Below are 15,917 nucleotides of genomic sequence, written 5' to 3'. Positions count from 1 at the left end.
GAAACTATGATAAACAGACTTGGTGCTGAAGTCACTGGAGAAATACAAACCCTACATGCATTTGGATATGTATTGAAAACATCAGAACCATGCCAATGTAATAACATCTCGGTAGTTAATTTTATTTAAGATGTATTTACAGTGTAAATGAAAGGAATCTTGTACTGATTCTGTTCTATGCATACAGTATGTGGTAACCATAATGACAGCCACCGCACTGCAGAATTGGGTCGTCTGATTAATTTTACCTTTGTCTGCAAGCTCCTCCCCCGGCTTCGGTTTGAATCACAATAGTGCAAACACATCAGTCACTACCATCAGCATGGTTAGCATTATAGTTCATATGAAGAGTCCAGCCCGCTGTGACAGGCAGGGACCACAGACACTGTGCTGCTAGTAATGCTTGGAGTGCATGCTGGGATTTGTGGAGCTGAGTGCCAGTCCAGCTCTAAAGTAGCCAATGAGTGAAGAACAGATCCACTTAGCACGGGTAGAAAAACTTAACAGAAGGCGAGAATGATAGAAACGAGACAGACGGGCGCACAGTGATTCGGTTCCAGAAGCACAGGGAAGGGGGAATGTAGGGGCCCTAAAGCGACAGAAAGCCCCCCCCTCCAGGCAGTTCTATGTGAGATTACTGGAGCTTCCACCGTTCACCTTGCTAGTCGTTTTGGTTAGAAGAGAATAATAACAGTTAGTACCCGGGGCTAGGAGCCAGTCTGAAACTAGGTTCTAAAGTAGGAAAGAGGCCTTATGGCCTGTGTCTCAACTCTTGTTGAGGCTCCAGAGGGGGTCCAAGCTGCTCAGGGGGTCATCGCCCCCCTCCTCAATGGGCCCCTTGTGGAGACCCTGGCCCTCGGCAGGCTGCAAGAAGCTCTGCTTGGTAACACGATGCTTCCCCCTCCCTCCACCACCCTCCATAGAGAAGGCTTCAGGGGTCAGAGAGGCCAGCAGCTCCAAGGAGTTTGGAGGAGGGCCGGTGGGAGGTCCTGGGTCAGGCAACACCTCTGGGACCACATTGTTCTTGGCTGTGGGTGGAGAGGAAGGGGCAGGGGCATCCACCCCATTGGGTGGTAGAGACTGAACCTTCTCTGGTGAGGAGGGACTCAGGGAAGCAGGGGCCACAGACAGCTCTAGCTTTCCGTCTAGTGGCAGGTTGTTGGAGGGAACAAATGGTTGGTCTTCCAGACCAGAGGGGGCACCACCATTGAGGCCAGGGTTCATGGCCAGGTCAGTGGCACTGGGAGGTCGAATGCTGAGTTTGGCGATGGTGGCCTGGATGGAGCTGATGGTCATGTCGCCTCCCAAAACTATATCCTGTTGTGACTCCTGGCGAGAGTAAGGCTATGAGGAGAAGATACCCAGTCAACAAAAGTAGAGTAACCAGTACTCAGTAAGACCTCTACATTTAATTATTACCATTACATTTTTTTAGATATAAGGCAAAAATTATCCAACCAGTCTCAATGGGATACACTGGTCTCACACCTTGGCTGCAGCTGTGCTTGGGGCCTTGAGGCAGGGAGCGGCAGGGAGGTAGCCGTGTCTCTGAAGGACCTGCTCGGCGTGTTTCAGAACCGCCTCATAGCAAAACTTGAGGTGCAGCTTTGGACGAAGACAAAACAGGAAAAAATTCAATTTGAGCATCAAACCAAACCATGCCACATCAAACCACATGGATGTTAAATAATTTGACTGCACATTACATATTTTAAAGCACTGGTAGGTGTGCGTGTATTTCTCACCTTCTCCTGCAGCATGTTCTTCCTCTGCTGCCTCATCTTCTTGACCAGTAGAGGCAGGTCAGGGATGCTGTTTCCTGCCTCCAGCTCCTGAACCGCTGCATACAACAGACAGAAGGCCCCGGTACGGCCCACACCAGAACTGAAGCGATGGGGAGAGACGGGGTTAATGGACATACCACCAACACACACAATCACACAACTTGGATGAGTCACCATAACATGTTGGTAACATAATGGCACGCCACCTGCAGTGGACAACAATGGGGGTGTGTAAGGGCCTCTGGTGGAGGTAGTATCCATGAACCTCCTGGATGAAGTGGATCAGATTGCTCTTGCTCTCAGGGAGACCGCTGGGAGAGAAGAGAGGAAGGAGATTATTGATTAACCATATCAAAGCATACGGCAGTTATGTCAGCAATGTGTGCGTGCGTGCGCTCACAGCTCAGGCCAAGATGTGAATTGTAGGTGTATGACTGTGCGTTTGAGACTCTGGTCACGGTACTGCAGGCCAATCATTCGCTCCACATGGGTGGGTGTAGTCTTCTGCGTAGTTAGGGTGACAGTTATTGGTCCCTGGGCTAGCTGCTGTCCACGTTCTGTTGGGAAGTAGCGCAAAACCTTTCCCTACGGAAAAACAAAGTTGGGTTCTTTCAGTACATTTTGTGCATAAAATATTACTGGGGCAATCCCAGACATACAGTCTGGATGTAAATGAACAATCTACTCTAAGTTTTGCAGAATTCTTTAACAATCCAGTCCATTATTGGTCTAAAAAGGCAAACTGGTAATACATCCACCATGGTGGTAAGACGTGCGTGTGTCATCTACCTTGTCCAGCTCCTGCTCCGACACCAACATGACCACCAGTGACACCTTCTGCTCCCACACCATGAGCCAGAAGTCTGCAGCTGTGCCCGACAGTGGCGCCTGTGTGGCAATGAGGCGCGGGCAGTAGGGCGACAGCTCCTCCACAAAGCTGGCGTTGATGTAGTCATCTTTCCCGGAGCGCAGTAGCACGCGGTTACAGTCATAGGGCATCACGTCTTGGTGACGGTTTTTCATGGTGTAGCAGCGGGCGATGGCAATGGACAAGGGTCTGGCATCCCTCTCCTGCCCCTCCTGGAGTTCCTTCCAGCAGGCATCCAACGCTGACAGGCTACCTTCCACCATTGACGGCCGTTCCAGAGCCTCCACGGCCAACCGGAAGCGCTCAAGTTCGCCGCAGAGGCGGGCCACGCGTTCCGGGGCTTGGTACGGGTCTCCCTGGATCAGCCGGATACCCTGGGAGCTTTTCTTTCGGCGCTCCCCGTCCTGAGGGTCAGCCTTTGTGGGTTGGAGGACGTTGGTAGGGGTCTTAGGACCGCCAGGCTGGCTCTCTGGGCTGGAGGAAAGCAGGTCATCTGTGCTGTTCTGGGGCAGGAAAAGGGAGGTGGCGGGGGAGGGAGGGGAGGGCAGAGAGGGTGGACCGCCAGGGGTAGGGGCTGGGGAGGGCATCTGGCAGGCCAGGCCTGGGGAGGGAGAGGGGGAAGGTGAGGGGTGGGGAGGGATGGCGTTAGGTGGGGGGGCCACCAAAGGAGCTACAGCAGGGGGTGGGATCATGTGTTGGGGAGGGGGCTGAGGTTGGCCCATAGAGGTGGGCTGTGGTGGGGCTCCGGGAGGCCCGTTCACCCCTGGGGGAGGAGGGTACATGGTGGGGGTCATGGGGATGGCAGGTTGGGAGGCCCGGGGCTGCTGCACTGTCAAGTGAGGCATCATGGGAGACTGGAAGCTTTGTTGCACCGTGGGCTGGTGGCTGTGTTGGGGCGGCTGGGCAGGGCGGAGTATGGGGGGTTGGCCGGGGTGGGGCCCCTGAGGCGGGAAGGGGCCCCTGGGCAGGAAAGCCTGAGAGAGCTGGCCGTGATGGGGCTGGGAGGTAGGGGGCATCTGCTGATGAGTGCCAGGGTGCATTTGTGGATGAGGCATCTGCTGCTGCTGGGAAGGTAGCATCTGCTGATGAGGGTGACCGGGTATCTGTTGGTTGGCAGGGTGCATGTATGGCTGGGAGGCGGGGGGCATCGGAGGGTGAGGCCCCTGTGAGATCATGTGTGGGGGCTGTTGGGCCAAATAGCCCTGCTGAGGGGGTGGTGGCTGGTAGGCTTGTGGTAACTGGGGCTGGTAGCCATGCTGAGGCTGTGGTTGTTGCTGACCAGCGTATGGCTGCTGATACTGGGGGGGCATGGGCAGGCGAGACTGGTGCTGAGGAGGTTGAGCCATGTACTGTGGGTAACCCTGCTGGGTGTGGGGCGGGGGCTGCGGCCCAGGCATAGATCTGGGGCCGGGCTGGTAGTGTAGAGAGGGTTGGTACTGGTGCTGTGGTACCTGGCCCGGTGCCTGAACGGGCACCCCAGGCTGTGGCATGTACTGCGGGTATGCAGAAATCTGGGGGGTCACAGGGTAGCCCGCCAAGACAGGAGGTTGGACAGAGTGGCGTGGGGCCGAGTTGTAACTGGGAATGGGGGTCTGGATACTATCTACCGTTGTGGTCGAGGGACGGACAGGGACCGGACCGACACCAGGTTGGGGGGCTTGAGGCTGGGGAGCACCGTAGCCTGAAACAGGGGTCTGCTGCGGGGGAAGTCGAGGGAGTGGCCCGCCAGGGAAACCCTGGACAGGGAGGGGGCCGCAAAACTGTGGGATTCGGGCCAGGAGTTCAGGCGTGGGAAGGTTTGGGTTGAAGCGAGGGGCATAGAGAGGTGCCCCAGGCGCCCCCGGCCAGGGTAACGAGGTGCTGCCCCCCAAGGTGGCAGCAGGGACGAAAGCCTCCGGTGTGGGGCGGAGGGCAGCGGGCTGGGAGGAAGGGTGCGGGAGGTCGGGGAGACTGCGGAGCTCCTCCGGCAGGTCTCCTCCCAGGCTCAGTATTGCGGCATTGATCTGGGCCAGCTCGGCATCCTCCAGGCTTGAGCAGGCAGAGTCAACATCCGAACCCCCCTTGACACCCAGGGAGGGCTTGGCGGCTGTTGGCCGGGGAGGGGGCTTCTTCTGGCTCTCTGTGTCCAGCACGGCCCTCCTGTCCTCCTCCCTGCCCTGACACAGGGCCTTGGCTCTCTCCAGCAGGCGCGAGGACTTGGCCTCCAGGTCTTCGTAGAACTCTTTTCCCTCCTGCGACTTCTTCATCAGGTCCTCGTAGGCCTCGTAGGACGCCACCAAGGTCTGCACCATGCCGTTCCACCTGAGAGAAGAAATGGCAGAGTTTCCAGATGATGGCACATAAAAGTATTATCCTGCCTTCAGTTTGGTCAGAATAAATATATATATTTTTTTATCTATGCACTATTCTAAACAAACCAAATCTGTTTTGCCCAAATATAGTGTATATGATCCAGTTTACAATAAATAAATTAACTAGGGATAGAAATCCAAAACTCAACAATAACCACGGGAGAAAATGAATGAGTGACTGGTTGATGCTGGTGTCCCACTGAAACCCTTCCCCTCGGTTGTTTGCTCACTTGTGTTCCGTCTCGGTGAGGCCCTTGCGGACCGAAGCGTATTGCACATTGGCCTCCGTCAGCGCCTTGAGGATGTTCTCCTGAGCCGACAGGTTCTGGTCGATATACACCTTCACCTGCTCATACTTCTTCAACTGCTCCTCAAACAACCTCTACAAGCAGACCGCCAGGGAGGGATGGAGGTGGACAGAGAGTGGGGGAAACATTGAAGGTTTGATATTGAAATTACGGATTAGGGTATAAACACACTCAATTCCATCGAAATCAAGCATGCATAAAGTTACCCGAACCTTCATGTCAGCGCGATCGGTAGTGACCAGAGAGGATGTGATGTCATCATGCTGGATGAGGTCACGCAGCTGTTTCTCCAGGGAGCACCTCTGGTCCCTCATCTCCTGCACCTTCCCCAGGATCCTCTTCATACACTGCAGCCCCGCCACCTCCTCTGGAGAAACACAAACACACACTTTTAGAAATACACTGAACATGACCACAACGTCACACACACACTCATAAACCCACCCTCGTTAAGTTGTGGCCTGGGCAGGGCATCTCTGAGGGCGTCCAGCGGTCCCCCCAGCAGCCGGAGGTTACTAATGTGGAGGTTCATGGCTCTGTGCAGCTCTGTGTTAGTAAAACTGGCCTTCTCATGGGCCTCCATGTACTTCTCCAGGTCCCTGCGGATCTCAGCCAGGGACTGAGCCTGGGCCTGAAGCTCTGCCGCCGGGTCTCCTCCTACCGCCTCCTGCAGAGCCCGCACCCCAGCCTCATCCTCCTCCAACACATCCCGGATCTCCCTCAGAGACGCCTCCACATCTGTGAACACGCCAGACAGAACTGGCGGGGGGGGGGGCAGTGATATTAGTATCTAGAGGTTGTGTGTATGTATGTATGTATGTGTGTGTGTTTCAGGAAACCCCTCACCCTGCATGGACTGAATGAGGCTCTTGACAGTGTCTGGTCTGACACTGAGGGCAGCACATTTCTCCATCAGTACAGGGGGGATGTGACTGTACATGTCCAGATTGTCCACAGAGTCGGGCTCCAGACCCAGAGAGTCCATGAACTGCCTGCAAACAAACACAACTTGACCAGGTACCAACCAGGGAGTCATTGAGTTTCATTGTAAAGGTGTACCTGGACTGGCACAAATATCCAAAGACTCTCCTCTCCTACTCACTCTAGTGTCTCATTCTTGCTCTCTATCTTGGCCATGATGTCTCGTAACAATTTGGCCTTTTCTTCGCTGTAGAGGGAGGAGGCCTCGTGGGCAGCCATGGGCACCAGCTTGGCAAACAGGTCTGGTCCGGTGACACTGGGATCAGTTGGGTTCACAGGCAAAGCCTTCACCAGGGGGGCACCTACAAAGGAACATGGCAAGTAAAATCCAAACGTACTGTAGAAAATGCAGTGGACTTCTTAGCGTGAAGAAAGATCTGCAAGTCAGGGTTAAATGTTTCACCTTTGACCGAAGCAAGAGTCTCCAAAGAGGGTACAGTTTCATGGTAGATAAAGTCATTGTCTTTCTTGGCAGAGTTGAACCTATGAGAGTCAGTGGTTGAGAAGTGCATTAGGAAAACGATGATGGATCCTAGAAAACCACCAATGCAACTAATTTAGAGTGTGGCAGAGGGCTTATCTCTACATCGGCAACAACTAGGTATGGACTGCGCCAACCTAGCCATAATCATTAAAAAGTTACTATCCATTATGGAAATGGAGTATAGTTACTTACTTTCCCCCTATAACGTCCATGGTGAACCTCAAGGCCTCTTGCACACTGTCCGGCTGACCCTTTGCCAATTTAATGGCTTCACTTAGTTTGTCTAAGGAGCTCTGTAGGTACGCCAACTGCAAACACAAAAAACACGCTGCATGAGAAACACGTCTTTCAGTAGATTCAATAGTAGTTCACAGAAGAGTCAAGGGGGAAGAGACGCGTGTCAACATACCCTCTCTCCATATTTCTGTTGCTCCTCAGCCTGCTTCCCCATATGCAGCTGGAGAGGAATAAGACCCACGGTCATTAAGAGAGACCCATTCCAAACACTATCGCAGGCACCCACCCACCGTTTTACTTACATGCGCGATGGACGCAAAGTAGTAGATCTTCATCTGCACCAGTTTCTTCCAGTCCTTCTGGATCTTACCCAGCATAGAGGCTGTGTCGGAGTTCTCCAGGGCCCTGCACGCCTCCTTATAGTAGTCCACCACCTACACCAGGGCAACAACATTAACACACCTGGGCTCATTCGTTAGGGCACACCTAGTCTCACCAGGCCACTCGTCCACATCTCATCACACCTCCATGGAGTACATAGCATGGCCTGGTCTCAGAGGCTAGGGCACAGTGAAACGAATCCTTTTACAACAATTTTTTTTATTCGTTTCTATTGGATCATGTTCTTGTAGTCCCTCTGTGTTTCCGTCCATCCTCTTTCGTTTGAAGCATATTGAGTATTACGCAGCCTGACAACAACCAAGGTCTAGTTGGTATTTTAATATGCACTGCTTCTTCTGTTGAGACACTGGAAATGTATACCTGAGCACTGATGCGAGCTACGAGGAAACTCTTCCTGTTGTCCAGCATGGACTTTTCCAGGAGGCACTCCTGAGCCTGGCCCTAAAAGGAGACATTTTATTTACCATTGTATTTTTTATTATTAGCTATTGGCGAAGCAGCAGAAACACTTACTGAGATACAGACAACACAAAACAACAAAAGAAAAAGAACTAAATCTACTTTAAGATCTTGAGCTGGGGATAGAATCAAGACTGTGTGTGGAATTTAGGGTTGCATTTTCAATTTAAATCCTTAAAAGCCACAGGTTTGAATCTGCCCATATGACAGTTACCACAGGTTTGAATCTGCCCGTATGACAGTTACCACAGGTTTGAATCTGTCCGTATGACAGTTACCACAGGTTTGAATCTGTCCGTATGACAGTTACCACAGGTTTGAATCTGTCCGTATGACAGTTACCACAGGTTTGAATCTGTCCGTATGACAGTTACCACAGGTTTGAATCTGTCCGTATGACAGTTACCACAGGTTTGAATCTGTCCGTATGACAGTTACCACAGGTTTGAATCTGTCCGTATGACAGTTACCACAGGTTTGAATCTGTCCGTATGACAGTTACCACAGGTTTGAATCTGTCCATATGACAGTTACCAGCATGAGGTTAATGTTGAGGTTGAGGATCTGGTGACTCATGTCCACACTGAAGTTGTGACTGAAGTGGTCTCTTAGGTAGGAGAACGCCCCCGCAGAGCACTGGAAATGTGTACAGGACACCTTCATCCCCTAGAGGATGAGGAAGTAAACGAGAAAGAGAAAGGGAAGATGTGAAAAGGTGTGGAAAAAAGAGAAAAAGATAACATAACATTTCAGAGTGAGTATAGCAAACACAACAGATGCCAACATGAGACAGAGTTAAGTAGGAAAGGTTTTCTGTTTCTCACCTCTTCTGACACCCTGTTATCCATGGCTCCCAACATGGAGTGAAGCGCACCTATGGGGAAGACAACATCAGAAAACAGGACATGCGTCTCGCAGCTGTTAAAGACATTGTGTTGGTCGGACTTTTACCACTGACCTTAGATTTGAAAAGGTTCAACTCACCCAGGTTGTAGAGGATGCAGGCTTGCTCATAGCTGATGTCATCGTGAGTGACTGTTTTTCCAGAAAATATTTCGGTCCTGGTAACAGAGAATACAACCGGTGACACTGATTTGCACACAGGAATTATGTATGTATATGTGGGCCTGTAATCATGGTAGGAAATGTGATGTGTTTATCTGCAGCTGTCTGTGGTAGAAAGATCATATTGTCTGTAGCGCAAGGGCACTATTAGTAGGAAAGCCACAGAAATGATTGTGTGACTCACAGTTTTAACTTCACATGATGGTTAATCATGCAAATTTCATCCCATAAAACCTCCAGATTGAAACACAGCACATAACAGTATAGGCCCAGCAGTATGTGTTGTCCTTCACTATCTCGTACCATGATATGGGCACTGCTGCCTCTTGTCCAGGCCCCAGGGGCACACGGCTCTGAAGATAGTGCAGCTGACCAAAGTACTTCCTCAAAATGCTGCAGCCTTCAAAGTCCCGCGTCACGTTCACTGCCCCCTGCCAGAAAAACAGGGAAACCCTTAGTAGAAAGACCAAACAGTATATGACCTAGACATGGGAAGTATAGACAGACATCCTTATTTAGCTAAACGGTCTGATTATATGCAATAACAGTAATGAATAATATAAGGAATAGGCATGTGACATGATGTCAATCATTTTGAGATCATCACCCCAACAATAACATGACATAAATGGTAAAAAGAAATTCTGTCAACATAACATTTGCAGATATGGCTCAGTTTAACATCATACTTGTCTCAGGGTTTCCAGCTTCTTCAGCTGTTCATTATAGTTTTCTGGGTTCTCTCCATAGTTTTTCAGGATGAACTGAAAGAGACAGAAGAGATCAGTAAATAACTTTCCTCCGTTAGTGTATTATATACCTAGTGATATTGAAGCTACGTCACCCCAGGGCTCCAAATAACTTTGACAGGTGAACCTGAGATAACTAAGAATGTTTTAGGCCTATACTGTAATTAAACAATGTAATACTTAATTTAAAAAACAACTTGTCTGAAGGTGGTCCAGTATTTTGAGCAACTGACATATACCCTTGGAGCATGGGTTTGATTCCTGTCTACTACAATTTTAACTCTTCCTTCAGCTTTCTGGGATAAGGCCTAAGTTATTTGAAAGTACATATTTAAGCATATAGTGCCATTATCTCAACATGATTTGTCTGAAAAGTCTTCCTGGCAACACTGTCCACTATCAAATTGTTCAGTACGGACACCCGATATGCAAGTCTGCAGTCAACTCTAAATTTTAAAGAAAACAAACATTCTACAGTACACTTTTTTACCCTTGTTATATTTGCAAACAATGCCGATAAAGGGCATTATTACTGAAAACATTCAGTGGAATTACCTGGATTTCTGCATAAATTGGTGATACAATTTGATCTAATCTTCGTTTAAGTTACATCAATAAACTATTTGCCAACCAACAATTACAAATTTTCATGCCTTTACTTGAAAAGACCATGTAAACATTCACAGTGCAGGGTGGAAAAAGTATGTGAACCACTCAGATAATGACAAGAGCCAAATGGAGTCCAATCAATGAGACATGATTGGATGTGTTAGTTAGAGCTGCCCTGTGAACAATGCCTCGAACAAAAGACTCAGAAGACCTACAACTAAGAATTTTTCACTTGATTGAAGCTGGAAAGGGTTACCAAAGTAAAAGCCTTGATGTTCATCAGTCCAAGGGAAGACAGATTATCCATAAATGAGAAAGTTCACCACTCTAGTCAAGTCTCCCTAGGATGGGATGTACTGCAAAGATGACTGCAAGAGCACAGCGCAGAATGCTCAGTGTGGTAAAGAAGAATCCTAGAGTGTCAACAAAAGTCTTACATAAATCTCTGGAACTAACATCTCTGAATTTGTTTCTTTAGTGAAAAAATGAAAAGTATTAGACAAACCATCAGAACTACACAGTCAAACAATGACACTGTACCATCATTATGGCCAAGAAGTTGATACAAATACCAGTGAAATTCCATGATTCTCGACACCCAATTTGATACCACAGTAAAAAAACTAAAACAAAACAATAAATCCCATGTACTTAAACATACACTGCTTTAATAAAAACATTTGAACATTACAAAAAAAAATAATTGCAACTGTACAGAATACAATATGTGCTACCACTCTGTGGAGATGCCAGATTCCTATAAGAATGGCTTCACTTTTCATGGCATCTTGAACTTGACAGATGACACAGACTGAATAGTAAGGACAGTAGTCTACTACAACAAGCTATGGTTACATTACGTTAGCCTAAACATGGTAGCCTTCAGCCACTGCAAACGTCATATGGAACACAGTTGGCTAGGCTACACAGCAATTTCAGCTGTCTCAGAAATAATGGTGACGTGCATTTCAGGATATGGATATAACAAGGATAACACTTTGAATATGTTGTTAATGTCAGGGAAATTAAAATTCAATTACTGAATTTGTTAAATAAATCTGCATTTTTTAAACAACTTTTTTTAACTCTAAAACAATGGATCTACAGAAAATAGTTAATGTCTCTCTGCAATCAGGCATTTTCCCAACGTCTCTAAAAACAGCTGCCATTAAGCCTCTTAAAAAAGATAACACTGGATGCATCTATATTGAACAACTATAGACCTGTATCGAATCTCCCTTTTATAGCCAAGATCATTGAGATCATTGACAACTCAGCAATTTTGTGAACTCAATTGGTCTCTTAGACAAACTTCAGTCAGGCTTCTGACCTCACCACAGTTCTGAAACGGCGCTGATAAAAGTTTTAAATGATATATGGCTGAATACTGATTTGGATAATATTACAGTTCTGATTCTATTAGATCTCAGTGCTGCATTTGACACTGTAGATCATAGAACACTTGTAGACAGGCTGGAAAATTGGGTAGGACTCTCTGGGACAGTCCTTAATTGGTTCAGGTCTTATTTAGAAGGCCAGAGTTACTTTGTCACCATTGGCAACCATGAATCTGATAGGGTGGCTATGACACAGAGTTCCCCAGGGATCAGTTCTCAGACCACTTCTGTTCAATCTATATGCTACCTCTGGGACAAATTCTACAAAACAACAACATTAACTACCATAGCTATGCAGATGATACTCAAATATATATGGCTCTCGAACCGTATGACACCAGCTCAATAGTCTCACTGTATAGAACACAAATACCTGGATGTACCTAAATTGTCTACAATTAAACCAAGATAAAACAGAGATTATTGTGTTTGGCAACAGAAGTAAGAGAACTACTGTTAGTAAAGAGCTGGATTCTCTGGCACTAAAAACCGGGGACCAAGTGTATAATCTTGGTGTTCTGATAGACTCAGATCTCACGATCAACGGTCACACCAAAGCGGTCACCAAAACAGCATTCTATTATCTTAAAAATATTGCCAGAATCAAGGGCTTGGTGTCCCAAAAAGACCAAGAGAAGCTCATCCATGCTTTTATCTCTAGTAGGGTTGACTACCATAATGGGCTCTTAACTGGACTCCCCAAAAAGGCTGCAGCTCATTCAGAATGCTGCTCCTAGAATGTTAACCACCACCAAGAGAACAGAGCACATCCGGTTCTTAAATCTTCACACTGGCTTCCAGTCAGTTACAGAACAGATTTTAAAGTGATGCTTTTAGTCTATAAATCCCTGAATGGTTTAGGCCCTGAATACATTTCTGATATGTTTGAAGATAAACTGAGCAGGGCTCTTAGATCCATTAACTCAGGTCAGCTAATAGAGCCCGGAGTCCAAACTCAACATGGCAAAGCTGCATTTAGTAGCTATGCTGCTCAAAACTGGAATAAACTACCAGAAGATCTTAGGAATGTAAAGCACATTGAATTGCATCTATGTATATAAATGAACTTACTGGCTTGCTGTTGATGAGTCTACAATACATAAAACACTGAACAACAATGTATTCATGGGAGGACACCACAGAGGTAACCACTGCTATCCAAAAACACATTGCAGAACGTTTTAGGTTTGCAAAAGACCACCTGGATGTTCCACAGCGATACTAGACAAAGATTCTATGGACAGATGAAACAAAACTTGAGTTGTTTGTTAGGAACAAGCAACACTATGTGTGCCGAAAAACGGCACAGCACACCAACATCAAAACCTCATTCCAACTGTAAAGTATGGAGGGAGCATCATAGTTTGAGCCTGCTTTGCTGCCTTAGGGCCTGGACGGCTAGCTATTATCAGTGGAAAAATTAATTCCCAAGTTAATCAAGACATTTTGCAGGAGAATATGAGGTGGAGAATCTGAAGCTCAACACAATTTGGGTGATGCAACAAGTCAACAAATCCAGGTAATTCCAAAGGGTTGATGTTGGAAAAATGTTAGATATGATCGTGGCCTGCAGGAATAAGTCTTAACCTGCATTTAGTCTTCTTTTATCTGTAAAAAGCTTCTTATCAGTCTATAGTCAGTCTATATCACTTGTGCTTTAATGGACTTGAGATGCAGTATGGAGGCAATCAGCTAGACAAGACCACCACAGTGTCCTTGTAACAAGGCACAAATGTTTGCAATTTTTTTGCCAGCCTTGCCCTAACAAGTCACAAGAAATAGACTGGGAAAAACATTTGTGCCTTGTTTCAAGGACACTATGGTGGTCTTGTCTCCCTCATTACCTCCATTCTGCATCTCAAGCTTGCCTGAACAATGAAACTCTAATACACTCTTCATTCAAACATTTTTTCCTCCCCATTCCTATTCTGTTTTTATCATAAATTTCCTTTCCAGAAAAACATCATCTAAAACAAATATCTGGGACTGAGGTAGGCAGAACATGGTCTACTAGAAAACAGAAGGGCTAGAAAGCAAAGGCATTAAGCAGGAAGAAATTTGGACATGGGATTATGGTAAGGAAGACCTTCTGTTGATCCTTTAAAATATTTTTTAAAAAGGGAAAGTTTTTACTTTTTGTAAAAATTCCTGTGCTACCCTATTTCTGTTGGTCCAATAAAAAAATATTCGAAACAAAAAAGGCTCACGTGATAAATTGGAAATCCGTGGATGGATCACATGGTCCAAAAAAACACTCCATGACTGTACTCCAAAAGCAAAGCAGTCATCCCCTAAACCCTAAGTCCTTCAATGTTCTACATTTTCACATCCGAGTGTACCTGCAAGGGCGTTGTGACCGTAATTTGTGAACTCATTACACAGTTTGCTAAATAACTACGCACCTCAGGAGGAGTCTGACCCAAAAATCTTGCCTTGATAAAGATATTTTAAACTTCGCAGCCATGATCATTAGTCACTACAGTTTGCACTGAACTGTGGGCGATGTATACCCTGCAAGTAATCACGTGTTTACTCACCAGACCAAGCTTAATCAAGGCCGATAGGGCAGCGTTTGTAAATTGGATCTGCACTTAAGATGGCCATTAAAACGGCATACGGTTTCCATGGGGATTCCCCTTTGCGAATGTGAGCTAGCGCTTAGAGGCTGTATATTTTGTGCTTGGGTCCAGCTCAGGAAGATCTATACCATTAAACTCGACATTGATTCGACTGTTCTCTCATTTTCAGCACTTATTTCATTGTGTATTTGTTTTTACTTCATGTTCACTGACTGACCGGATTTCATCTTTCTAGACTTCTAAGTAAAACTGGTCGGGGTGTATGGACTAATATTTTATAACAAGCTGACATCATCATGTTTATCACACAGGCCTGCACGCAAACCAAGACAACTAGTTTTCCTTTTTTGTTATAACTACTACGGTAACTTCTGACAAGACGCTTTGTGATGAACTTAAACATTATTAGTTACACGTTGGCACAAATAGTTAATTATCAACTTAGCTACAGTAGCTAACTCGCTAGCTACGTAGACAGGCTAATTATGGCTAATATTAAACTGTAAACAAAGCCAAAGGCGATTGTAAAAACTGACAGAGGCTAACTTAATATGTACAAGATTGCTAGCTTCTTGTTAGCAACACATTTACTGGTTGCGTCCGACGAGTAACTAAAGATGTGCTGGTTATTTACGGTTATCTTCAGTAATCCTAGCGGGATAACTTCCTATCTCAGACTGCGCTACACTGTTGTTGTCGGTCCTCTTCCCCACCCATCTCACCTGCTTCACGGACGGGCTGAACTGGAACTCCCCTGCCTCTTTCAGATCCAGCCAGATCATAGGCATACGGGGGACCGCTTCCATCGCGGCCCAGCCTGTGCTAAAGTGACTTGTCTATAAATATGACTGTAGCAGTTTTGAATGTAATTGATTGTATACGTTATTTTCAAAAAATTCCAAACAACTGTGTCATATCCCTACCTACTCCTCAAGAGGAAATTATGTGGATGCTAAAGGACGTGACGTCAGAAGGAACGTTCCAGTGCGCAAATATTTGTTGGAAATGGAGTTCGCTGATATAAGAATCATATTTTCACTAGAGGTTTTGCATTTGAAATTCTCCATTAGTTGTATCTTTTATTAGGCAATAACTATATCACATAATTTTTTCCACGTAAATTGAAACTAACGTCTCTTTTATTATCCTGTTTTAAAGGGAACATTTGTAAAATACTCTGCTGTACTTCTGCTTACTATTTCTTTTTCCGGTGTGTCCATAGAGAAGGAAAGAGGAAAGAATCCTTTTTGTGAGCTGGCGTAGCAGAAAATTGCTGACTAAGCATTAATTGAGTATGAATTGGAAAAATTTAAGTTTCATCTCGAGTGTTTATATACAGTTGTGCTCATAAGTTTGCATAACCTGACAGAAATTGTGAAATGTTGGCATTGAATTTGAAAATATTACTAATCATGCAAAAAAAAAATATATATATTTTATTTAAGGATAGTGATAATATGAAGCCATTTATTATCAAATAGTTGTTTGGCTTCTTTTTAAATCATAACGATAACAGAAATCACCCAAATGGCTCTGATCAAAAGTTAACATACCCTTGATTGTTTGGCCTTGTTGCAGAAACACAAGGTGACATACACAGGTGAAAATGGCAATTAAATGTGAATTTCCCACACCTGAGGTTTT

At 46.2% G+C, this 15,917-nt stretch overlaps 1 protein-coding gene across 2 annotated transcripts; it reads right to left on the bottom strand.

The window, feature by feature from the left end:
• Nucleotides 1–92: 92 nt before the first annotated feature.
• Nucleotides 93–15,478, bottom strand: ptpn23a (protein tyrosine phosphatase, non-receptor type 23, a). 2 transcript variants are annotated; one of them, XM_029115642.2, is made up of 22 exons: nucleotides 15,470–15,478; nucleotides 9,629–9,703; nucleotides 9,243–9,370; nucleotides 8,859–8,935; nucleotides 8,699–8,748; nucleotides 8,409–8,540; nucleotides 7,776–7,856; nucleotides 7,316–7,447; nucleotides 7,186–7,233; nucleotides 6,969–7,084; nucleotides 6,696–6,775; nucleotides 6,414–6,594; nucleotides 6,158–6,303; nucleotides 5,756–6,070; nucleotides 5,524–5,678; nucleotides 5,234–5,385; nucleotides 2,574–4,953; nucleotides 2,185–2,369; nucleotides 1,991–2,095; nucleotides 1,746–1,884; nucleotides 1,489–1,605; nucleotides 93–1,344 (listed from the first exon to the last, which is right to left on the bottom strand). In XM_029115642.2, the coding sequence occupies exons 5-22, from the start codon at nucleotides 8,732–8,734 to the stop codon at nucleotides 766–768; spliced, it is 5,079 nt and encodes a 1,692-aa protein (XP_028971475.2). In that variant the 5' UTR covers nucleotides 8,735–8,748; nucleotides 8,859–8,935; nucleotides 9,243–9,370; nucleotides 9,629–9,703; nucleotides 15,470–15,478; the 3' UTR covers nucleotides 93–765. The 2 variants fall into 2 exon arrangements, with proteins under 2 accessions (XP_028971475.2, XP_028971474.2); XM_029115641.2 differs by lacking the exon at nucleotides 15,470–15,478 and adding an exon at nucleotides 14,996–15,228.
• Between the last annotated feature and the right edge of the window lie 439 nt (nucleotides 15,479–15,917).

This window comes from Esox lucius, chromosome 20 (assembly GCF_011004845.1).
Source record: "Esox lucius isolate fEsoLuc1 chromosome 20, fEsoLuc1.pri, whole genome shotgun sequence".
NCBI classification, from domain to species: Eukaryota; Metazoa; Chordata; class Actinopteri; order Esociformes; family Esocidae; genus Esox; species Esox lucius.
The sequence above is the reverse complement of the archived record's forward strand: the minus strand, read 5'-3'. Positions and strand labels throughout refer to the sequence as shown.

Excerpts from the sequence above, each read along its gene's own strand:
- ptpn23a (XM_029115641.2), bottom strand. The coding sequence starts at position 15,079 with ATGGAAGCGGTCCCCCGTATGCCTATGATCTGGCTGGATCTGAAAGAG. Across the intron at positions 8,749-8,858 it reads CTGCATCCTCTACAACCTGG|GTGCGCTTCACTCCATGTTG; the intron begins GTGAGTTGAACC and ends TCTTCCCCATAG. Across the intron at positions 2,370-2,573 it reads CGGAGCAGGAGCTGGACAAG|GGAAAGGTTTTGCGCTACTT; the intron begins GTAGATGACACA and ends GTTTTTCCGTAG.